The sequence below is a fragment of the Vipera ursinii genome (assembly GCF_947247035.1).
Source record: "Vipera ursinii genome assembly, chromosome: 6".
In the NCBI taxonomy this organism is placed as follows: Eukaryota; Metazoa; Chordata; class Lepidosauria; order Squamata; family Viperidae; genus Vipera; species Vipera ursinii.
This window is the reverse complement of record NC_139515.1, coordinates 3,785,947-3,812,201: the sequence shown is the minus strand read 5'-3', so window position 1 is coordinate 3,812,201 and position 26,255 is coordinate 3,785,947. Positions and strand designations below refer to the sequence as shown.

At 39.3% G+C, this 26,255-nt stretch overlaps 1 protein-coding gene across 7 annotated transcripts in view; it reads right to left on the bottom strand.

Moving 5' to 3' along the window:
* Nucleotides 1-25,541, bottom strand: part of KMT2E (lysine methyltransferase 2E (inactive)) — a 59,825-nt gene extending 34,284 nt beyond the window's left edge. For 2 of the 7 annotated variants that reach the window (XM_083365650.1, XM_083365653.1), the window contains exons 1-9: nt 14,944-14,965; nt 13,200-13,384; nt 12,160-12,274; nt 10,481-10,710; nt 7,896-7,976; nt 6,816-6,874; nt 4,858-5,030; nt 3,763-3,801; nt 1,907-2,119 (exon numbers count right to left, since the gene is read on the bottom strand). In XM_083365650.1, the coding sequence (XP_083221776.1) occupies nt 1,907-2,119; nt 3,763-3,801; nt 4,858-5,030; nt 6,816-6,874; nt 7,896-7,976; nt 10,481-10,710; nt 12,160-12,274; nt 13,200-13,270 (981 nt within the window). In that variant the 5' untranslated portion in view covers nt 13,271-13,384; nt 14,944-14,965. Of the gene's footprint in view, nt 1-1,906; nt 2,120-2,211; nt 2,346-3,762; nt 3,802-4,857; nt 5,031-6,815; nt 6,875-7,895; nt 7,977-10,480; nt 10,711-12,159; nt 12,275-13,199; nt 13,385-14,943; nt 14,985-15,933; nt 16,018-25,138 lie in introns of those variants that run through there. The other 5 variants (XM_083365655.1, XM_083365651.1, XM_083365652.1 and 2 more) reach the window with 5 other exon arrangements.
* Nucleotides 25,542-26,255: the final 714 nt, after the last annotated feature.

Sequence of the window (26,255 nt, the reverse complement as noted above, 5' to 3'; positions counted from 1 at the left end):
ATAACTGAAAGGAGGAGGATCAGAAAATCAGGGATTTAGTAGGCCAGTTGGATGTGCTGTTAGATGCCGTGGAGACCATTTTCCCCATTTGCTCTCTGTAGGTTTTGTCAAAACCTGGACAACCTAAGCAATTCAGGTTTGGATTTGGTTCTGCCCAACCGCGGGCTGATCTAAAACAGTTCCAACAAAATCTTTGGAATGCAAATGTTGGTCCCAAGTTCAAAACATTTAGCAGGGAAGCTAAAATCTACATAATAACTTTTGGCCCAAACTTTGTTTCAAATATTTTACCCATATCGTTTGTTACAATCTGTAAGTAAACCATTATTTTTCAATACTTGAATATGGGTTTTATTGTCCATATTTTGTAAGACTTTGACACCACTGCATCACTGAAAAACAAGCTTATGGGTTTCAATTTTCAGTTTTACTAGTGAAAGAGACTGGAAAATGCTAAGATGTCTTTGGTTTGATCAATGGTGTTTAAAATGAATACAGCAGCAAAGGGACTTGAAGGATCCTTTAACTAAAGGTAGCATTGCTCACTTTTGGTCTCAATTTTTTAATTTAAGACTATGTATGTATTTTTCATGTTCATGTTTTATACTGTGAGCTACCCAGGGTAAAGAAGGAACACAACCTCTAAATCTAATAAATAAAATGTAAAAAAACAAATGTTCCATCTATATAAATGTCATTTTCCATTATTTATATATATTGATTTCTTGATTAACAGCTGACAGATCAGGCATGTTAATGCTCAACTTGGGTGGCTGAAATGCTATTTGTGTCATTGAAATTGAGAGGGTCACACACTTTTGAATTGTCCTGTCTGTCACCTTGGAGGATGGAGTTAATATTCTCTAATTACAAATTGTCTGGACCAAGTACAACAGACAATTGTGTGCCTCACTTTAAATGATCAGGACTGTGAAATTTCTGTGCCACAGAAATGGAAGGCAGAAATTCCTGGATCTCAAGATAACATAAGCCAAATAGGGTTTTATCATGGATATTTTACATTTTAATATTGCTTCTTATTTTTCAGTCAATCCATAAACTCTCCAATAAATAAAGATGTGTTTTCAAGTCCATGTACACATGTAATAGTATACATGCAAGTTTTTTTCTTCCATCCCTTTGTCATTTCCCCCCCAATATTTATGAATACATACATACAATCATAAAATATATGATTGAAATGTCTTTGGCAGAGATAAACACATCAGAATATGGATTGAGAGCTTCACTGTTAAAATCGAAATGAAGACAGTGCAAGCTTCATTTTGTAACAGAACCTCATTACATTTCTTACCAGTTCCTTCTTTTATATAAAAAAAACATATATTTTCTCCTAGTTATGTTGAAGTGTTCTTAATATTAAAGGAAACAATTTGTGAACAAGTCATAGGCTAACCCGACTCTTACAATTCCATCTCCAACAACTTCTGCATGACACAAAATGACTGTCGGCTACCGATAATGGCTGAAAGCTTTAATTCTCCATTTTACTCAGTATTTTTTCTACTTCGAACTTAATTCTGTAGCTTGTAATGGTTCTGTGGATAATTAGAATTTAATCTTCCATAAAAGCGTGAACACTTTTATTAATGTTTGCACACCTTGAAACATCGATTTGCGGAATTATTATTTACTGCAGTCGATAAATAAATTGTAAGGTATTTATTGTAATAATTGAAAGTCACGACTGGAAACCGTTTCCCACCATCAGCTGGCTATTTTAGAAAGTAAATAAATACATGACAAATAAATAAATAAATAAGTGACTGTTCATTAGGAAGGGGGAAGGAAGCCACACCTTCAAATCTATGATAGTTGGTATAAGGAAATGCAAAATTTTAACACTATGTTAAATTAAAAGTTCTTTCAATATGCATTCATATACCTCTATTGGAGGTTTGAAGATTGAGTTGCTGGTGACCATTTCTTTTTTTCCATCTCCATTTCCTAATCTCAAAACTATTCGCTGGGCCTCTCTCTGAACACCTTCACTGTACTGATTGTTGTTTGCTTCTTCATATCGGTCCATCCATGCCTTGATTTTAGTTTCCCACCCAAAGTTTGAAATATCAGAAGGATCGATCTCTGGAGCCGAGCCCTAAGTGAAAATAAGAGAGACAAACAACATAAATGGAGGGCATGTTTTCAGAGCCGGCTGACTCAAAACCTCTGTGAAAAACATAAAATTACCTAATTTGTGCACAAGATGCATGAAATTTAGCAACTTTTCTACAAAATTAAGGGCTCAGTGATATGGTCTCTTGACATTCACCATACCTTCCCCTGGAGTTTCAATCAAATCCCGCTCCTGCGCCTCACCTTTAACTGAAATAAAAACCTCAAAGTTAAGATACTCTTCACTTTCCTAGGTTTTTGTCAGTTTTTGTCCTGCTCACAAGATTCTCAATCCCACGAAACCCAATGGCTTTACTTTATGGAAGGAAGACTGCCGATGCTAAATTCTCAGCTGATCAGTGGTAGCGGTCCAGGACAATTGTACACAAATGGCAAGTGTTTCTGTAGTTGTAACAGGACATTTCTATGAGATTAATAGCAGTAGCGCTTAACTTAACTTAATTCGCTCCTTCCGGCGTGATCTAAAAACGTATTTATTTGAGCAATCTGACCTGGTTTGATGGGTTAGGGTTGGGGTTTTAATATGTTTTTAATTATTGTTTTAAATTGGGCATTATATTTAATCGTTTTTTAACTTTTGTATCCTGTTTTTATATTTATTGCCCTGTACACCGTCCTTCGGGAGAAGGGCGGTATAAAAATATAATAAATAAAATAAAATAAATAATAACTTATATACTGCTTCACAGTGCTTTACAGCCCTCTCTAAGCAGTTTACCAAGTCAGCGTGTTGCCCCCAACGATCTGGGTTGTCATTTTACCAACCCCGAAAGGATGGAAGGCTGTGTCAACCCCTTGAGCCGGTCAGGATCAAACTGCTGGCAGTGGGAAGAGCTAGTTTGTACTACTGCATTCTAACCACTGCACCACCACAGCTCTTTAGTTAAGATTTGGGGGCACACTTTTATTGTGGTTCTCGTTTCCCTTAAAGAAGTCAGGTGTAATGCTAGCTATCTCCTATTTGCTTGTTTTCCCTCCCAACACTTTTCTTTGTGTCCCCTTAAAAAATATGGTTGGTGTTTATATGAACTCTACTGTGAGAGGATTCCCAAAGGTGTATATCAGCCAACAGAATTGGAATGGGCCTTTTTAAGAGGATCCCTCTTGGCTCTGGAAATCCTTTCCTTAGCAATCTACCTTATTCTATCTCTACAAGTTTTCTACCTTCAGGAACACAAAACTGCCCTTGAAAGTATGTATCTGTCATCTTACAGCTTTAAATCCTCAAATCGCCCAGTGTTGAGAAGATTGGGAATGCAGTCCAACATCTAGCAAACATCCTTAGTGGTGAATACTAGTTTATTAACTGCCCTTCAAGTTACCGTAGTAGCTCAGCTGCATTACAGGTGATATTTATACATCTCTGTGGGGTTTTTGTGTTACATAGCATTTATGTTGTATTTTTAAGTGTTAAATCTTTTATGAACATCTGATGCAATTGGCCACCTTAGGCATTAGTTTTAGAAACAAGATATAACAGATTTAAAACAGTATAAAACATGCTTGATAACCAACCCTTTGACACTCGTTAATCATTGAACAAAAAGAGTATTCCTTAGTATAGTGAAATAAATAGTAACAAAAACATAAAACAACATATTTTACCTTAACTCTTGAAGATTTTCTGGAACCTTCACGGAAAGCCTAAAAAAAAATTACATCAGCATACAAGATTAAAATAAATATTCTCTGAAGGAAGATTCATCTGAAAATATTCATCTTTTCATCATCATAGTGCTGCAGAAGACAAAAAGCCTTCTGCGGCACTATGAAACTCAGATAAATTCTCCTTGCGTTTTGCCGGTAGTAGAATATAATTATTCTAGGTGTGGAAGCCCAATGTGAGTTCCACCAGATTGCGGGGATGTATGTAGCAATGAGGCTACAGCAAGAGGCTGTAACTTCGTACGTCAATATTACCTCCTAGCTAATTATTTTCCTCTGCCAATTTTCACCTGATCTCAGGACCACCGTCTCTCTGTGCTATTTCTATGCTCTTTGTATCAACCGGTTCCAATACAGACCAGTTCTTGTTACTAACAGCCCGCTTTTTAGAATCAAAGAGAGGAGATCCTTCAATTTTTCTTTTTATTTCCTCCGCCTTTTTTAATGTCCGATTTCCGCACGTCAGAGATTATATTGTGGATACTACAATGTCTAAGAAGCGCCGAGCAACTGAGCATCAACCTTGTTGGAGCAGGTGTTCCTGGCTCCTTTTAAAGAGGTGCTGGTGCGCCGCCTCCTCAAGAAGCCATTGCTGGATTCCACTGTCCTGAACAATTTTCGTCTGATCTCCCTCATGAGGAAGCTGGGGTGTGGCAACCCCAGAGGATCCTGGAGGAAGCGGAATACCGGGACCCTTTTCAGTCAGGTTTTAGGCCCAGATATGGGACCAAAACAGTGGCAGGATGGAAGTGGTACATCCATCCCTGCTCTTCTTGACCTCCAGGAGGCCTTCGATCAGCCATGGGTATTCCTTTGTGCTGACCTAAGGAGTTGTGTATGTGTGTGTGGGGGGAGGGGGTGGCACAGTTCTGTGCTGGTTCACCTCTTTCCCCCAAGGCCAGTCCCCCAGCCTTGTGGGGTGCCACATGGCTCTCTCTCGGCTTCTTTTCAACATTTGCATGAAGCCACCTTCGTGAACCTGATAGGCAGTTTTTAAAATTTATAAACAAAAATAGGCATTAAGTTTTAGCTTACTTTTTTACATTTTGTGATGGTTTGCTCCTTCTCTCCACTTTTTTTCCTTTTCTTATCTGTGACCTTTGTAACTCGTGTAGCAGTTAGCGTAATTGTAGTTGGTGTGTGTTGAAAAGCAGTATATAATTCTACAGGAACTTCATCACCACTTTCTGTTGCACTGGTATCCCCATCTTTAAAATACAAATGAAACAGGAAATTATCTCACAGGACTGAAATATTCCATGCATTAAGCCATTGTTTAAATTAGTAATTGCATATATAATTACCAAAATGTATGAAATAGGACAACGAGTTAGTAATATCATGGACTGCGGTGACAAAAAATAATGTTTAGATTTATAGTTCTTTAAATTCATTAAAGCTTCCAATTTTTCCAAAGCACTGAAAGATTTCCATATACTGAACATAGTTCATATCAAATTACATCTCTATTATAAATTCATGTACTTATGTAAGTTTAATCCTAATGTAAGATTTTCTTGCTCTTCTGTATTTAGAACAAATATTAGGTTTTAGACCAAGTATAACAACTTAGAAGAAAATGACTAAAGGAAAATATGTTTCACAATAGTTTCAATCACACTAATAAAATGAAAATAAAGTCAATGTCCTTCCAACTAATGGGGAAACAAATGTTACGCAACAGCATTTCCCAAAGCTAAGACTTATTCCTTTAGTTTCCAAATAAATTTGAAATGTTGGCTATTAACTGTATTTTCTTCCCAAAGGCCTCTCTAATGCCACTGTAAACTCATAATGCAAAACATAAAAAAGGAAAGGCTATCGTACACATGGTGATCTTTATAACAAAAGGTCACCATCAACTTCTAATTACTCATTGCTTCACTGTTTGTGGGAACTGTCAGCAGAAGTCAAACAGAACAATTAGCAAAAAAAGGTCCCTTTAGGTGTATGCAAATGTCTCCTAGTTGTCTTCATCACTTTCTCAAATTTAAGGCTGGGTTAAATTTATAAGTGGCTTGCAGTTTGGAAATACATATTTTTATTCAACCGTATATTTTATAATTCTAAAAAAAAAAAAACTTCCACCATTGGAAAAAAAAATCCTCACCCAGCATCCATTATAAGAACCAAGCCTTTTTCTTCCTGAAGCAGAAAAAATTGCAGCAACATTCATTGAACATATTTAAATTCACCACAATCTTCAGAAAAAATAAAATAAAAAAGAAACCAAATCTGACCTAAAAAGTTATGAGATGAGGCATGCTAACTGTTATAGCAGCTTTTACCCCCGAGGATAGGATATTGCCAGATAAGCAGATTTCGTATTTCCCCCATTTCAGGATAAACCGCATGTAAACCTAATACTTCATTTTGCGGCAAAATTATAAAAGAAAACACACCCTGGTGTATACAAGGTGCTTAAAGCCATTTTTATTCTATTTGGTTACGACTGATTCCTGGTTTTGTCATTACTTTTGCTCTGTATTTTATTTCTCTGTGTTGTAGATTGTCCAGAGGGTTTAATGATTGGAATACCCGACAAATATTGCAAAATAAATAAACTCCAGCATCTTCATATCATCATAGGACAACCAATTTTTGCAAAGCTGAAAAGCAAGACATAAGGACTTGGCACAGCCCCCAGACTTCCTTCAAAAGTTACTGCTGAGTTGTTAATTTTTTTATTACAAGCATAATAGTAATTAAAAACACAGGAAATAATTGTATAAGATTTGGTTAATTTAAACAATGTGCATTTGTCTTAGAAGGAAAATATTCAAAACAAATACTGTTATTTGCATAAAAATTGGTGAGCTATTTGCATACGAACAGGTTTTTATTAGCAAATAAAAACATTCCATCTATACTCTATTAAAAGACATTTTTTTTAGCAAAACGGGGTGAGGGGGATGTCAACAGCTACAGTGCTCAGCATCAATATAATTATCAAGAACAAACTTTAGAATTTAATGAATTTTTTTTTTACCTACCTGACATATTTTCCCTTTTTCTACGCTGGAGCAACACTGCTCTTTCTTTATCTAAGCTCCTTTTGAGAGAGATAAAAGGAACTAAGTAAATATTAAGATTTTAATAGAATATCATAGGGGTTTTTTTTTGAACAAATGGTACATGTGTATTAAATGTAATAAACAATTAAAATAAAAATGGTTGTATCCACCCCCCACACTAATTCATTCATTTTTGCTGTTTGAATACAGTATCAAACTTTCAGCCTAGAGCTCTCCACTCTGGGAATTTTATACTTGGTAGAAAGCATCAATTTCAAAGCACAGAACCTAGCAATGCAGTGTCATCTAAATCTCTTGTTACTTTAGTATTCCAGCTTCATACTTACGAGTATGCAAAACACAGAAACTGCCTCAAACCGGGTTTGTTTCTTGAAATATATAACATGCACTATGGGTATTTTTTTTTTAATTCTGGCAAATATTGTGTGAACAGAACCAGAGGAAACGTATTCAGTAAATTAAGGTTACACGAGACATACACAAACCCCTTCTTTAAAGGATCACATTTTTTCCCCAGTACATAGAGGTGGATTACTTCTCAGATAAAATGACAACTGTGTTAATTATGAGTAATCTTGATCCAGAGAACAGCAGTAACTAAATATTGGCTAACGTAGGCTTCAGCCTGCAATGCTTGTGACTAAAAATACATAGATAAAAGTAAAGATTTGAGAGATTTATCCTGTCACTATTTTTACCCATAAAAGTAAGTAATATTCTCTGTTATGTACTGGAGCAAATGATGATTACTTATTTCAATAATAAAATGAAGCAAGGTAAATGATAAAGGTAATGTTCAAAGATAATATCAAATCTTCTTTAATTAAAATATCATTATGAAAAATGACACTGTTTTTGACACCCCTTTAACTGAATGAAGAGTGCCACCTTTTAAAATAAACGGTTCTCTTTAACATAACATTCAAATGTGTTGATATAACGGAGAGGAAATGTTTTATCTTCATCTCCTCACATTTTGTCCATGTTTCAAATCACATGCCAACACAAATAATATATTTTCAATTATGCACCACTCACCTAGGCTGGCAACGCTCACAAAGGTATGTGTCAGGAATGTGCTGCCTATCAATCCCCATGCAATCAATGTGCTGCCAAACACTTAAAATAAAGGACAGAATATAGTGTTATCTTCATGCTTTTCAAGGTTTAGATAGTTCATTCAAGTTTCCTTGTGACTGAAGAAAATTATTTTCCCTAACACCTGCTATCATTTGAAATAATGACATGCAAAATATAGTGTGTTCCATTATTGCTGTTTCAAATAGTCTCTCCTCTAAACAGGGTAGGAAGTGCCACATTACTTTCTTTTTGAGTGTTTGGATATCCTGCACGTGGCTTGCTTTGTTTCTGTAATTCCTCTAAAGCCACAAACCTTGAAGAAAGCATTAGCTGATCAACATGTTTCAACCCTCTGCCATCAGCCAAGCTAATTGAACAGGGCTGGGATGAGGCAGAATCATCTCTCTCTATATCAGGGGTGTGTTGTGATTCAGGGTCAGCCTGTGGGTTCGGCAGTTGGGTCGGACGACTCAGAGGAGGAGGAGGGGGGTGTTGAAGAGCTTGCTGATGATGGCCTTGAGGCTCCGCAGAGCCCTCAGCCGGCCCCTCCCACCTGGTCACCACGGAGACCCAGCTGTGTGAGCCTGACAGCGTGGATGAAGATGACCCACAGCTGGCCATGTTCAAGGACACAGGAGGCAATCAGGAGTAAACAGAGGAAGGCAATGGGGCACCTCGGAAGGAGGCAGAGAGAAGCCACGCCCTGAACTGTATTTAAGGGGAATGTGTGAGAGGCCTGGTTTGCTGAAGGCAACTGCTTGGATAGTTCCTGTTTCATAGCTCCTGTTTCATGGTTGGTGTCTTGTCTTGCTCTGTTTTATGTTAATAAATTTGGCAGGCTTTATTCCAGCCTCTTGCCGTTTGTAAAGGGGTCGTCCCTGCTTTTGCTGCAGGGCCGGTAGCAGGCTGGTACAGAACAGGGTGTCAAACTCGCAATGTCACGTGACGTGTTGCGACGTGACTTTTTCCCCCCATCGCCAGCAATGGGGTGGGCGCGGTTTTGGCATGACCCATCCAGCCCCGGTTTGATACCCCTGCTGTATATATATATTCCTCTTTGCCTGGCTGCTTTTATTATTCTTTTTAAATAATTTTGTTTTGAAGAAGGTAGCAATGTGTGTTGTGCTTTATATTTTCAGGCAGGATACTACCAAATCTAAGTTTATAGTCTGCACGTATATTGTAATGAATGTTGCTGTACTCTCAAACGTGGACATAGTCAAACGCAAAATTTATGGCTTTGATAATATGTTTTAACGTGCAGGCAGGTTGGCAACATATGTGCATTGTGCCAACTCCCAGAAAAACACATTTTTGCTATTGGTCATGGGCCGTATTAATGTGAATAGATTGCTACTGCTTCCCTTTAGGTTTATTCTACAGCTCCTTGTGGAAGCAGGTCAGACTGCAAAAGCCATTCTTAACTGTTGCTTCCTTTGTTTGCTCTGGTAATTTTAAAAATGTTTGCTTTGTTTTTTGTTGGCCAATTCTTCTGTAGGTGGGATGGAAGGTAGCACTCAGCATGGTCCCTAGGACAAAAGATAACAGCAATGAGCTTGTTTCAAGTTCCCATTGCTTGGACAGAATGTTCCGATGGGATCATTTTCTTCCAAGCTAGGTACAAACATTTTTTTTCCCTTTTCTTTCATGCACTTGCCGATTCTTCAGTTATAACAATATGATCATTCGGAAAGTTACTTTCTGACTGAAGTGTTAAAATGTGCACAGATATTTTTCTGGATAGCGTTTTCTCCAATAAAACCAACATTTGCCATACGAAGTTTCACCAATGTGGGGTTTTTTTTCTTAAAAAGTTCAAAAAAAGTTGCTGCTAACATACATGCTATATCGCCATCAAGATTTCCCATGACAGTGCTCCAAGATTTTAACTCCCACCATGTCTGTCAGACACGCAGCACCTTCAGAATTATACAATTTGTATACAATTATACAAAGATTCCACAAAACAAGACCTTTGTTCATTAGCAACAGTGCTTAGACTTATATATTGCTTTACAGTGCTCTCTAAGCGATTTGCAGAGTTTTACAGAGTCAGCATATTGCCCCCCAGCAATCTGGATCCTCATTTTACCAACCTTGGAAAGATGGAGGCCGAGTCAACCTTGAGTTGGTCAGGATTGAACTCCTGACAGTGGGCAGAGTTAGCCAGCAATCCTGCATTCTAACCACTGAGCCGCTGTGACTCCTAGCTACTTATCACACAGTGCCTCCTCCCACTCACTCTACTGTGGGGTTAACAATGAGTTCTGAGCTATGATCCTCAGCATGATCCCCACTTGCAGAGAGTCTCTGCTGACCCGATGGCCTGTCATCTCGTCTATCCATCCGGTGAGCAAAAGGGTGTCCAACACAATGACAAAATGGAAATGGCTTCTATTATTGCCACATTTGCCTAATTGTCTACATACTTTGTAAGAGAGGGAAATCTCACTGAACAACCAGAGGAACAGCACAGCTGGTAGTGGTAATACTAGGTATAAATGTTTCAAAATGCTTGCGCATATGGACTACTGGTATTTTACCTGCATTTGTCACAACAGATCATATAGCCATCATCATGGGTGAATCCACAAATGCACCGAGTTATATCAGTGCCGTAGCTTCCATCCTCAGATGTGCTGATAGTAGTAGCACTGGATGTCTCATCAAAATTGGGAGCAGTGTATATGCCTACTTCATTCTTGCTTATAAGAACTGAAGGAGGCGGTGAGGCTGGGGGTGTTGGAGGAGGACGAGCGCCATAATTATGGTCCTGAAAAATGAGTTATATAAAAATCATCCATCTTTTCGTAAGACCTTTTTTTTGGAATTCATGCATAGAATTATAAATCTGACCTTTTCAACATTTTTCCCACCAACTCAACTTCATTTACGATCATGTAAACAATTATGTTTAAAACCTCTGAAGTGAATTAGCATTAAGTAATACTATTCTTTTAAAATGGAAATGAATAGAATAGAATAGAATAGAATAGAATAGAATAGAATAGAATAGAATAGAATAGAATAGAATAAAATAGAATAGAAGCAGAGCTGGAAGGGACCTTGGAGGTCTTCTAGTCCAGCCCCCTGCTCAAGCAGGAGAACCTATACCATCTCAGACAGGTGACTGTCTAGGCTCTTTTTAAAAATCTCCAGTGATGGAACGCCCACGATTTCTGGGGGCAAGCCGTCCTCACTGTCAGTAAGATGCATATTACTTTAGACATTCTGACACTACTGAGGTTTTATCATATTCATTTCTTATCCATCCTGAATAAACAAAATCTGATTATCATTTATGTTTACATCAAGGGAAATAGTTAGGCATCACAAAGCACCTTGCTGGGTAAGACTAAATACAAACCAGCGTTCTTCAATTATGACATAATACGACACAGTTATTCAGGCCAAATGTTAAAGAGTATCAGAGAAAGCACATCTTCTTTCTCAGTATAAACACTAATTTCATTTAAGCAGGAGATAAATCCTTCAATGCAGGATGAAAATTTCCATCTTTTTTTTATATAGTTATAATAATTGGTTTGGGGGGTATTTACTTATGAGAAAGAAAAGCTCTACTTTATCGGTTCCTCACTGCAAGCAACAATTTTATAAGATACTACATTAAAACAAGCAGTGATTGTGTAACGATGAAGCAGCCAAGAAACTGGCACCAAATTCTATTTGAACACAAAACATAGCAATTAATACATTTAAAATGGACTTGAATGGATTTTATTATTCTTGGTGCTCCAACCTGCTGGTTTCGTTACATGCAACTGGAGACTTCGCTGTAGGAAACCTTTGCTGTGTGAAGACGTTTTCAAGGAAAATGTAATTTGTGCGGATTGTTTAAAGGCATAACAATCAAAGGAAGTGTAGTGGCAAATAAGACAAAGCTCCTGCTTTTAATTGCCATAGGACTAGGTTTATTAGATCAGGCTGGTCAAGGGCAATACTGTCGTAATTGTAGCTTCAAATTGATTTATAAGCCCAATTCTATTGTTCAAGACAAAACAATGACAGTAGTAACAGTAGAAGAATTTTGAGATAAAAATTGTAAAGAACCATTGTAGCCAACTTCTTTTATAATGACGTTGAGTTTGGATACGCCTGTGAGCTATTTTCATAGCAAGCCAAACTAACTTGCCAAAACACAATTAAATGTCTGGAAGCTTAAAAAGGATCTAAAATAAAGGCTTTAAAAAAAAGAACGTACCGCATAAGGCAAACCAATGTAACTGTGTGAATGATGAGAGCTGCTATTATATAGTTGGTGTGGATAACTGTTTGACTTCTCAACTACCACAGGGCTAGCTTCTACAGATTCAGGTCTGAAAAGCAAGAAAAGTGGTGAAACATTACAATTTCACATTCAACGGTTCCGGCATGTGTTTTTCTCTTGCCTATTAATGCCGAACATGTAACAACTGTGAAAATGTATACAATATACAATGCAGAGAAACATTCTGAAGGAACCTAACTGAAGAAATTGGAAAAATGTTGCTTATGTCACTCATGCCAAATTGCCACTGAAGCACACCAGCTAGCAAGTGAACACTGTGTGAATTTTAATAACACAGACAATGTTGTACAACACAACACAGCTGTACAAAAAAATGATTGCAAGGCAGAGAGCACATTAGCATCAACAATCCTTATTGTTTCTGCGATCACATATGAGACGTAGGAGACATCCCATATGTTGTTTTAACAGCATCTGAAACCCCAGTGATTTTTATCAGTGACATCTAGTGGTGGCGTTAAGGGTAGTTCCACAAGTTCCCACACAAGTTGATTTTCACGTTTATTTTAAAAGAAACTAAATGAAAAGATTTTGCAAGTGATCCTTTGGGATGTCCGTACCAGCATCTAGAATTTCACCTTCTCCCAGTTCTGGGCAGCTCAAATAAGCCTCAAGTAGAATATAAAGTTTCTTCATGAGAAATATAACTAACATACTTGTTTCAAAAGATGAATGATAGCATTTTTTTTAAAAAAAATCTATTCTTAAACTTCACACTATAATTATAGCTGAGCATATTTAAATTGCCAAGTTTAAACTTTTAAGAAGGTATTTTTTTAAAAAAAATCTGATTCACCCATTTTGGAAAAATTCAATGAATATTAATCCTTCTGCACACTGACTTTGTGCAGAAAGCAAATCTACTGAGATCTGGTAACATATACAGCATGCTAACAATGAAAACAATGTAACACAATAGGAAGACAAAGTTGCTGTCATACTCTGATACTTACTCTGAGCCTGCAGCCATTTCCAAATAAGATGTTTCTGCTGTATCAACCCCCAACGGGACCACTATGCTCATGACGTTCGTTTCTGATAAATCCGTTTACTATGGATTTCTATGCATTGGTATCCAAAACACTGGGGCATGCCAGCCACAGTGCTCATTGCAAACATCTAAGTGCATCCACAAACTCTGTTCAACAACAACAAAAGTTGAAAAGTCACATATTTATTATTTTCCAGAATGAATCTAACATTAACAATGAAAACAGTGATTCATGGTATAATTATATTCAAACAAAATCTTGCTGAGTTTAATGACACAATCTCAACTGTGTTTAGTATTGCAGTCTAATGTATAATACGAGTAAATTTATTTTTATTAAGTTATGTGCCGCGCATCTCACTGTTGAAGCGACTCTGGCCAGTTTCTCTAACCTGATACACATTTGTTCATTTTATTATGATCCTTTCAAAATAAACTTACTTATTTGGGTTATCCATTCTGTATAGTGGCAAATGCTTAAGACATCAAAATTTGTAAACTACTAGATGTAGATTCATTTGTGTTATTCTGCTCTAATGGGTTATATCCCAACGAAGAGAACTGAAGATTTCTCAGCAAATAAATGTGGCCTATTAGAAAAATCTGATAATTTATCGGGAAGATTCATCACATAAGTAAGCGTCTCAATGAAAGCTTGCCCTCTACAATCAGTTTCTCTGTCTACCACATGGCAGCCAGAGGAAGTCAGACTCTCGCGCACCTTTTTGCCTTCCAAGTCTCAGGTTTGACAGTCTGACAAACTCTGGCCTCCGTTGCAGCTGTTGGGATTGTAGTCAAATGTGATTTCGAACAGGACTTAAAATCCAGTTAAGTACATTTTAGGACTGCAACCAAGAAAAGAAGCCTTGCCTGCTGCTAGGGGATAGAAAGTTGCCCTGTTTTCCCCCTTTTTGGCGAACTTTGTTGAAGTCCTACAGTTCTGAGGTCCTCCCCAGTCCCCTCACAATGTCCATCTGAGTAAATCACCTTTCTCTTCGAATGTCAAAGAGGTAAACACCTATAGAAATTCCTATAATGGGGGGATCTGCTCTAGGAGTTTGCTCTTAACGGCTCTGCCCCAAGTACTCTTTAATATGAAACCTCGCTTGCATGATATTACTGGAGAATGTTATATGCCTTTATTTTTAATGGGTTCTCATTTGTTTACATTCCTTTGAGTCTATATGCCAGGGGTCTTCAATCTTGGCCCTTTTTATGACTTGTGGACTTCAGCTCCCAGAATTCCTCAGCCAGACACACTGGGTAAGGAATTCTGGGAGCTGAAGTCCACAAGTCATAAAAGGACCAAGCTTGAAGACCCCTGCTATATGCTATCCTTTGACACTCCTAATATTGTTCCAGAAAATCAAAAGAAAAGCTACTTTCATCACCATTTCTTGGAATACATTATGATATTGATAAAATACCATTTCTGTCTTATTGTGATGCTTGGATCTCATAGAAATGGAGTTTTTATCTGCCTTAAACTTCTGCCTCTGCAGCTGAACTATTTTTAAAATGAAGATACCCAAATATATTATTTTATCTATTTTTTTAAAAAAATAGCCTTACTTAATCAATTGAGTTGCAAAGTTTACGTTCACTGTATCGCTCTTCCTATTAGAAAACATTTGACTACCTTAAAATATGCATGGAACAGGACATATCAAGCACACCTAATTTGTCTGAACTATTATGTTGCTTACCATCTGTTCTGACTGCCTCAGCAGGAATGAAACTGACACATCTGCCAGAAAAATGCAGAATAGAAAAAATTGGTTTCTAAGCAGAAACAGTCTCACTGAATAGGAGATACTATGTGTGTGTGTGTAATCTATATATATATATCTATATATAATCCCGTAACAATTATAATTTTTAAATTAATGGATAGGATTTGGACTTAGTTATGTCTAGAAAAGGCCCAACTGAAATAAAGAGGACAAGTTAGACATTACCATTCTTTGCTATGACTAAATCTAGATCTCAGTATTTTGAATAATACTACTTTTTAAAGGTAGCACTTAAAACTGCAAAAAAGCAGTGGTTTCTATCTTCCACTCTGCTTATTAGAAACGTAAAATGCAAGACGACCCACATAATTTTAGCTAAGAACTTGTCTGGCTATAATAGTACTTAAGAAATACAGCATCCTACTATGTTAAGAAAAATTCTCTTTGAATCACTAAGGTTAAATTTAATTAACCTTATAAAGTCTTCCACATCCCAAATTATGCTGCCCTCTTTTAGCATTTTTTTATAAGGGGAAGTAAAGCATTAGCTGTGACTCCAACAACTATTTAAGAGAAGAGGAGCTAATACCGACAACTAATCCCAAGACTGTAGCACTAATATGCATAAAATATTCTTTCAGAACTGAGTTGAAAAGCCAAAAATGTCCTGTTAGCCAGAAGAAGATCAAAAGAGACCTTTCAAAAAGCCAAATCTTGAAGCATATCAAGAGAACTTAAGGGGCATTAAGAACAGTCAGTTCTGCTACTTAAAATTTATTAGATAATTTACTTCTTTAAATATAGCCCAGAACAGGATTGTTGGCCCACTGTTTGCAACTGGAAACATTTCAAATATTTCCAATTGGTTAAGATATAAACTCTGGGTGTTCAGCGAAGTAGTTAAATGAAGATAACTACACTACATTCAGAACTGGTTTTTTTTTATGGAATCTCACTAGATACCTCTTTGCAGTCTGACGTTGTTCCATTCATTACTACTGTCTGGATGAAGTTGTTCAACCAACTGCTGTAACCCATCTTTATTACCTGAAAGCAATAGGCATCTTATAACCATGTTGTTAATATCAATGTTCTAAAAGATTAAAACTTTGTCCATATAACTTCATTCAGTAACAGGAGCTATTTTTAAATGCATTGTGCTCTCACAGTCAACGCAAATATTTCAAACAAGAAAATAATTCATATGTATATTTACCGCACGGCAGTAACTAAAATATAGTTTTGGAACAAAATTTGCAGATGGATCACTACTATAGAAGTAGTTTGAAACTGAGAGCCCAAGTTAGCAGACACAGCCCTCTTTTGTTTCAGGCAAAAGAGGATTTTCCCAAAGGAAAGTAGAGGCAATCAAGTGAGGAAAGATATGTAGTTTAGAACACTGAGGTACAGTCCTTTTCGGGCAAGATTCACATATATATTTCCACTTTTGTTACAAACCAAAATGGAGAATATTATAGAATAATACCCTGCATATCTTACACATTGCTGCACAAAACCTTGCAACATGTCGTGTTAGAAAATTACTGACAGAAAAATATGTTAAATTGATTAAGGGAGTCCCTGTGTGTCAGTTGGGTGCCTTAGCCGTGAAAGCCAAGCGAGATGACCTAGGGCCAGACACACTCTCTCAGCCCAACTCACTTGTTGTTGTAGGGAATAGGGAGAGGATCCTGTGTTGGGTATGGTCAGTGTCTTGAGCTATTTGTAAAAATAATAAAGGCAGGATAAAAATATGCCAAAAAAGAATGTAACAATTAATCAGCTTGATTACAAATGTGTATTTCCACACATAAATGTGGAGTACCCTTTATAACAGGGGTCTTCAAACTTGGCCCTTTTATGACTTGTGGACTTCAACTCCCAGAATTCCTCAACCAGCGTGCTAAATCATGCAAGGATCTGTTTAAAAATGGAGGTAAAGAGTCTCTGAAGTCAGACTCAATTCCTGATCAGGCCATGAACACTTTCAAGCAGTTTTCTTGACAACGCTATCAAAGTTTGCCATTGCATTTTTCAGGTTAGTCTATAAGCCCTTGTGTTGACAGCATCCAAGCACTAACTATATTTACCCTAGCTTGGTTTTGTTTTTTAAATGATCAGCTAAGATCATCTAGGGCCCCAGATAAAACGAAGAGTAAAACTCCTAAAGCCAGCCACCAAAAGTCAGACGGTGTACGGTAATAGGCTTACTTGGATAATTTGACGCCAGTTGCCATCTCTCAACCTAATATAACACACAGGGCTGCTAAAGGGATAAACTGAGGGGAGACTTTCATACGCATTACCATAAGCTTCCAGAATATAAGAACATAAATATAATCAAAGCAGAAAGATAAAATGACAACTTAAATGAATTCTAAGTTACCATTCCCAACATTAAATTGTAATACTGCTTGAGAAGACAATCTGATCCTAAACATCTTCAAAGCAAAATAAATGCAACTAATTATGATTAAAACCACATACAAAAAATTCTGATTTACTGATCTGTTTTTATAAATATTATCACGTATACTAACTCATTTTCTATATTTCTCTCACTTGCTCTCCCTCCCTCCATCCTTCACCCTCTCCCTCCCTCTCTGCAGTACCAGGTAACTTATAATTTATGTACCAACGAATTCTAAATATTTCCAGCTGTAAATTCTGTATTCAACATGCCACCAAGAATAGAAAATGTTATTAGAAAATAAAAAACAATCATGGCACTTTTAACTTCAGTTTTGTTTACAATCTTTGCTTGTCCTTTCACTTTCTAATATCCCCCCCACCCCCCAAATCACACTACAAATATGCTAAACCTGGGCATCCAGAAGCAGACAGGTGGCTTAGCAGAATAGTAGTTTATGAACAAAGAGCTGTTTTGATTGAAGATCTAGGCCAGAATCAGCAGCTTTATAAGGTCAGAAAGGACTCAACTGCTCATGTCATCTCATTCTTACTAGACTGAAAGCTACAGAACAGTTTAGCAGTGAGCAGCAGCAGCAAATAGAACAGGTCAGCAATTTACTAAGCTTCTAAGCTGCTATGGTAAATACCCCTAGCCAGGGGTAGGCAACCTTGGCTCTTTTATGACTCGTGGACTTCAACTCCCAGAATTCCTGAGCCAGCATGACTCAGCTTGGAAACCTCGCCCTTTCCCCTCAGCATGGCTGGCTCAGGAATTCTGGGAGTTGAAGTCCACAAGTCATAAAGCGGCCTAGGCCTAGGCAACCTTGGCTCTTTTATGACTCGTGGACTTTAACTCCCAGAATTCCTGAGCCGGCATGGCTCAGCTTGGAAACCTCTCCCTTTCACCTCAGCGTGGCTGGCTCAGGGATTCTGGGAGTTGAAGTCCACGAGTGACAAAAGAGCCAAGGTTGCCTACCCCTGGCCTAGACCAAGTGGGATATAAGCTGGCTAGCTCTCTTCAATCAGGTTCCTCCAACCTATCTTTATTGGGTATCTTAGTTCACATCTACAACCTTGTTTTCTTGACAATCCTATCTGTACAGTGTGTTGACACCCACACCACTTTACATCCTTTCCAGTCCAGGATGAAAGAACCAAGGCTTTCTATATAGCCTATAGATAGAGACAAACTATATAGCCTACAGAGACAAAATTCCAGGAACACTTAGTTATCCAAAGAATTTATCTCCTAGGATCTAGTCCTTAAAATGAGTCAGACAATCTTCAGCATTTAAATAAAAATTCAAAATTCAGTACAGGAATTTACCGTAATTCTTTTTCTATAGCCGTAACAACTCATTAGCATAACAGAGTAGTAACAGGAAAGATAATGGCAGTACCATTCCAAAATAAACTAGCATTTATAATATCTTTCCTCATTTTTCAGAGAAGCAGATTTGTACAGACTAATACCCCGACACAGCAGTCACCCAAAATAATGTAAAAATGACAAAATATTTTTGGAATGATCAGATAGAATGTATTTTTTTTAAAAAAGGATAGAATGCCATTTTGCGAGGAATGCACGGTACTGTAATACGATAGAAGTTAGCTATTCCTTGACAATTCCAAGATGCTATGAGTAGAAATTAGATATTGAGAAAATTCTCCATCTCTGTTAAAGAAACTGTGAGAGGAAAACAGAAAAATATTGTTAGGCTTTCAATGTTACAAATGTTAGGAGGAAGTTTTATCCATGTAGTCTACATTTTTGAAAGACTTATTTGTGTTATTGGAGTTTTAAAGTTTGACAAAGAATAAAAATACTACAGGGTTGCTGTTTTTTTAAATAGAAGGCATGCAGATCAATGTTTGCCAGCTTTTCCCCCCTTGAGTGTCTTGATTCCAAGAGACTGTGTGAACAACATGCAGTTTTCTAGGCAATGTTTCTCTTCTTCTTAAGGTTGAGAGAGTAACTGCCCCAAAGTTATGCAGTTGGTTCGTGTGCCTAAGTTATGATTAGAATCCAGGGTTCCCTATATTAAACAACTAGACCAAACTGGCTCTCTTAAATATAATAAATGACAGGACAGTTGTCTTCCAGAGTGAAATAAGCACATTTTTTTTAACACTACAATTATTTGGTTTCATAACTGTAGGTATATAGGCACATGCCATCATTAGTGCAGATCCCAAAGTTTACTCTTAGAATAGAAGCCTTGGAATCAAAATGGTTTGTTTATATCATAGTATCAAGGACAAAAGAAACTAATCCAAATTATGTTTTTGAGACTAAGCTTCCATTAAGCAACATTAACTGTTGTTTAACAATTCACATGAAAAAATACTTTCATTTCAATGAATGGGGATAAGAATTACCTATCTTCAATTCTACACGCAAAACTTCTCTTCAATGTAGTATTTCAAAATAGTAAGTTTCACAAGTAAATTTTCTGATGCTTTGACAATATAAAAAGTATTCTCAGATAGAAAAATCTGCAAATGAGATCAATTTTAAAATCAATTAAATCAGAATGCATAATAGTAATTAATTTTAAAGATATTGGGACTCACAACTTATTGAAGTTGACAGCCCACTGAAAAGATAGCAAGATAGCTACTGAAAATTGTCAGTGTTACATAGCACAATAAACTATGTTTTCTATTACATATTTGGTAGCCACAGCAAAATTTTATTGCGCATTGACTATACTAGAAATTACACAGAAATTCTATTGTGAAGTTTGCTTGGCCAACATTTTGAGGAAAACTCCAGCATGGAGAAGTTTTCTCTAATACGCAAAAGCCAAAAGTTTTGTTATATTCCATTCTATGGCCAGAGGCTGCTTTCATTAGCAGAATAGAATGGAATATATAGCATCTGAAACATCCATATTCTGTATTTTTTTCTTAGCTTGAACTACAAAAATTCATTCGGTATAGTTTAGATTTGTTCTGGTGTAGAAGTAGACAAATTTCAATCTTGAAGATCAACATTTTGTGTAAAAACAAAACACCTCCACAGGGGAAAACCAATTGGCATTAACCCAAAGCAGGAGACCTCTGGGTGTCTTCACTACCAGAATTGAGGTCCCAATAGTAGTTACACATAATAAATCCATTTTATTTTCCTACAAAATAGTTTCAGTAACCTATTTGGGGAAGGGGTGAGCCTTTATGTTGTTACTATTGTTAAACAATTGGGAATTGGAAGCCCTTGCCAATCCACTCTAAATTACCTTGAGATCTACCAGTACATCCCAAGACATTTTGTATCCTATAAATAGCATCAGAAAACCTTCTAATATAATCTATTACCTTCCAATTAGTGTATTAGAAAGCATACTAATGATTTACATTTATTCATTCTTGTATTTCCTAATTCTTTGGCTCAATACTTAAGTTCTAGAATTTAAACTAGGCTCAACCATTTGAATATTTGGGGGCTTACCACATACATTAATGTAATTTGGGACACTAAAATGTGTCTCAAATCAAATAATATATGCAGTTTTTAGACTAGAACAGCGGCTCCCAACCTTTTCTATACCCCGCACTGCTAGAACGCTTCTGATATATTCTTGCACCTCTTACAGAAGTTCGAAATAATGGCAACGAATTATGCAAATATACTATAATTTTGAAAACCCAGGTTTTCGCACCCCCTGGAATATCGTCTTGCACCCCCGGTTGGGAACCCCTGGACTAGAAGGAATACATACATAATTCCTTTATACCAAAATGCAGGTTTTGTGACATCTGCGCCATATTCTTATGTTTTTGTTTTCAGAGTTTGAAAAAAAAAATTAAACATTTTGTGATTGACTATTATTATAATCCTACAGTCTTATACCTGGGAATAAGCTTCACTGAACATTACAGGATTTAGTTTTGAATAGGCTCTAGAAATTAGAACTATGCCTGAATACCCATATATGGAAATAATGTGCACCATGTAATAAATTATTAAATCTCATTATGCCCTACATTGTGTTAAAAAATACAACAAGATCCAAGGAATCAATTATATTTCAGGATCACTTTTATTATTCAAGAGTTTTACTTTCTCTTAATTCTGTCCTATACAAAAATAGACAAATATTTTCTGAAATTATTTAATAAATATTATTTTAGGTCTCATTGCGTATCTTCCTACACTAAGAAAAGTGCTACATTGTCATTTATATTGTTTTTTAAAAAATAATTTTAACTATGATGAAGTATTACTCACTATCATAACAATCAAGATCTGCCTAACGAGCATCTCCACTAATGATTGCCATGCAGTAAAATAGAAGGGCAAGAACAGTACTTTTAAAAAGATAGTATTCTGAATTTGCTGAAGCCAACTGAATCTATAGCAAAACTGTCATTTAGATTGAATTCTATTTATTTTAAAGTAAGTCCCAAGAAATTCAGGGTACTTGTTCCTTAATAGGCATAAACATATACTTGTTGCTTTCAATTCTATGAACAAGAGAATATCCCCTATTAAAAGTGTCTTATTTCAAAGTAAGGATACATAGGTTTGGGATGTTGGATTAATAATCTCCAGAAATTGTTCTGGCAATTCAAAGCCTATTGCTGGGGAATGGAAGATTGTCAGAAGAGAGTAATATAGAACAAAGGGTTTAAGATGGGTTTCATTTCTATATAAAGATACTGACCTGACAGATGGGTTTCTGTATAATCTAGAATTCTACTCACAGCTTCCTTAAGCAAATTAAACAGAAATCATAGTTACTGTCAGAAACCAATGAGAACAATCCAGAAAGTCACTATAAATTTCGTTTTGCAATCACATTTGGGCCAAATATTAGCAATAAAATTAAGCCTATCAATTTTTTTAGGTATGAATAAAATTCACTAATTACAAATTATGTCCACAATGAAGATATGGGTACCAAAACAATACCTTTGTCAAGAAACTGTCACAATCTTTACACAATCCCTGGGAATCTTGTTCCCAAGTGATATGCAATTAAAATATTCATTTTTCTTCTGACAAAATCAGTACTTATGGACTACATGCTATAGGCCTCACAATATACTGAAGCCATACATGATCGGCCTTCTAAATACTATTTCCCCTATCATTTGCCTAAAAGAGCTAGCATTCATGTAAAGAGGTAATCATTAGCATTATAAGTCAGTAACATTAGCCACTGAAGAAAATGTTTTCCTAAAGCAATATTTGTATTTTGCTACCAATTTCAAGAGATTTCAGCTTCAAGTTTAAACCTCGACTAATGAACTAAAACAGCAAAAGGAAAGAAAAATAAAAGCAACTCAAAGTTTCACACACCTTTATACCAAAGTCCTTCAAAGTATTAGGAAAATGCCTTTTTGATGGGGACTATGGAGGTGAGAAGAAGGTAAGCAGCTTGCTAATCATTTGTCTCTTGCATTAATCACTATTCATTGGTCAATGTTAATTAACAGCTTAAGCATAACCATCACACAAAAAGTGAATTTCAGGTAGGGAAGGAGAAACTGTAGAAGCAGTAAATCATTCTGGATGCTTAAATCCAAAAAGGAGAGGAAGCAAAGCTCAAGTTTAAATCTAGGTAATTTCCCCTGAGGGAAGGGAAGAGGGGGGGGGGAGAAACAGGGAAGTCTGGAATATTTTGTCCAATAGCAAGATACTATTAATAGAAAAAAAATGTTTGGTAATATTTTATCTTTATCTTTATTAGACTTATATACCGCCCTTCCGTAGGATGGTACCAACCTAATTTCAATGGAAACGCCACCTTAAAATAACTGCCTCTTGTTTTGTGTGTGTGTGTGTGTGTGTGTGTGTGTGAGTGTGTGTCTGTGTGTAAGGAAAGGAACTTGTCCACCATTTTAAAAATAAAAGTGGGAAGATTAAATATGGCAATGCATCTGAACTCACTTTACACACACACACACACACAAACACACACACACAGGAAAAACACAAGCAGCTACCAGGCACCGTCTTCCCCCTTCCCTGAGGAAAACGGGCTCCAGCTAATTTGCCTTTCGCATAAAATAGCCCATAAAATTAACCAAGCGGAACATCAGCATCTCCCACCATTGTTTAAAAAAAAAGGACGATCTGTGTGTGTGTGTGTGTGTGTGTGTGAGAGAGAGAGGGGGGGGGGGGTTGTTTTTATTTTTTTTTCTCCTTGTTCACCATCCGACGAGAGTTTCCCCTCCCTCCGCCCATCCTTTTTTTAAAAAAATTACATATAGATATATATTATTTTATTTTTTAAAAAATCTATCCGGGCAACCCGAAGCCCTTTTAAACGATTAACAACAACGTTTGCTGCAGACAAAAAAAAAAAAAAAAAACAACACAACGCACCGCGCGGGGTGTGGAGAGACCCGAGCTTGATTAGATTACCACAACATCAGCAGCAGCCTCGGGGCCGCCATTTTTAGAACCGCTTAAAAGGACAAAAGAGGGGGGAAACGTAGTGTTGCCTTCACGACGCTTTTATTATTATTATTATTTAGTGCGGGGTGTATGTGTGTGTGTGGGGGGGAGGTTAGGGACGGCGACGAGCGGGAGCCTCCTGGTTCTTCTTTTAATTCTTTTTAATTTCCCCCCGAGCCGCTGAGGAGAAAAAGAGGCCCGCTTTTGGTCGGTTGGGAGGGGGGGTTTCTCTCCCCCTCCCCCCCGTCTTTAAACGGGGAAGGAAATAAAGAGAGATGGGGGGGGTCTTTTTTTGACGGGCGAGCGAGAGAAAACTGAGGCGAAGAGGAAGCCAAGGCGTCGTCGTTGTGTGTGTGTGTGTGTGTGTTTGTGTGTGTGTTTTTCCAGCAGGCTTTTGGAGAGCCGAAGATTCCCCACACACACACACACACACACACACACACCGGACGAGGGACTCTGAGGGACCTTCGGGAGCCCCGCTCCGCCGACCGTTTGTTTCCCTCACGCAGGAGGGACGGCGCCCTCCCCTCAACTCTTCCCCGGGAGAAAGAGGCTTGCTCCTCCTGCCGCTGCTGCTGAGGGAAGGAGAGAGCGGTCCCCTCGCCCGTCCGGAGGCGGCTAGAAATAAAAAAGCCTCTTCGAGGCGGGGAGGGCTCGCCAGCCCCGGTCCCGAGACCCGCTTGCCTCCCACACCCCCAGCGGGAGGAGGAGGAGGAGGCGGAGGATTCCAGGCCCCTCTCCGGAGCGGAGCAAGAGGCAAAGGTGAGGAGGGGCGAAGAAGGGCTCCCTTCCCCGGGCTTCCCCTCCGGAAAGTCGGCGCCTGTCAGGAAGAAAAAAGCGGCCCGCTTTGCATCCCACGGAGGAGGAGGAGGAAGGGGGGGGGGAGAAGGTTTCCCTGCTCCCTTCAATCTTCCTTCCCCCTCCCCAAATATTAGACTAATAATAATAATAATAATAATAAGCCCGGCCACTGAAGGACAACCTCCGCCGCTTGACAATAAACGCGCCATATTCGCAAGACAGAGCGACTCCCTCGGCTGTTTCAAAGGTGACACCCGCCGCTCCCCTCCCCCCCGCATTCACACACACACACACGCAGGCAGGCATACACGCGTCACGAGGAGTTGAAGAAGGAAAAAAAAAGAAGAAAAGGCCCTTTTGTAAGGGAAGGGTCCCCAGACGGACGCGCCCTCCCCCCCCCACACCCAGCAGCCCCGGAGGGCGGCGATGCTCCGCCGCTGCCCTTCCTCGGGGAAAGAGACGCTCCCTCTGCCGCCGCCGCCCCCCACCCCCACCGGGCATGACAACCGCACCGTAAACAAATCGCCGAGGCGGCGGCCCCGGACTCACCTGGAATGATCAGCGGCCAGGCAGCAGCAGCAGCGGCGGCGGCGGCGGCGGCGGCACCCCGACCCGAGCGCCTGGCTTGGCCACAATGCAACCGTCCCGCTGCGGAGGTCCCCCCCGCGGGTGAGCGAGCAGGACGGAGGCTTCCGCAGGCGCGGGGAGAGGAGGAGGAGGGTCGAGGGCAGCGATCCCGCGAGCTGGCTTGGCTTAGCTCGGCTTTGGCTGCACAGGGGCCCGCTGAGAAGCAGCGCCGCCGCCTCGGACCTCTGGACCACCCCTCGGTTGCCCCCGCGCCGCCGCCGCCGCCGCCGCTCTGCCTGCCGTGTCTCCCTCCTCGCAGCCGCCTACGCTCCTTCCGATGTCACTGCCTCTCTCTCCCTCTCTCTCTCTCTCTCTCTGGGAAAATGGCGTCGCCTCTCCCCCCTCCCTTCCTCCCGCTGCCGCACGGGTTCACCCACCCCGCCCGGCAGGGGCAGGGTTACCAGGGCGAAGCCAAACAGCCGCCATCTTGCTTGTGGGCTGCAGCTGATGCCCTTGGAAGGCCGGGCCGGGGATGGGTCCGTTGGAGGAGGACGGGGGAAACGAGGAGGAGGAGGAGGAGGAGGAAGAAACGGGGGGGGGGCAACGAAGGCTCCGCCGGGGCTGAGGAGAATTGCGAGCTTCCTTTCCCCCCCCTCCACTCTGGAGAGAAAATGGAGGAGGGGGGAGAGAGGAAGCGGAGGGAGGGGGGAGTGTTGTGAGGAAGAAAAAGAGCCGCTTTGTTTGGGTTGCGTTCGACGGGGTTGGGGGGGGGAGAAACAGCGCTATCTTTAGCTCGCTCCGCCGGCGTGGGAGGGAGGACGGGGCCCGGCGGAGGGAGGGGAAGAGGCCTCATTCGGTTCACAAAGCGACGGAGGGGCTCGGTGGAGGAGGCGTCGAGGGAGGCGGGGAGCGCTGGCCCTTCCAGGGCGCCTCCGCAGCGCCCGTCCCGCGAGCTCTCTCCCCTCCGAGGCAGGGGCAACGTCGGCCCCGAGGAAGGCGCGCCGGCCTTTTCCTTTCCGAGGGTTGACGAGACGCTAACAGCCCCTTCCGAGGCGCCCGTTGAGCCGGGCTCGGCGCCGGCGGGGAAGGAACCCGGCGC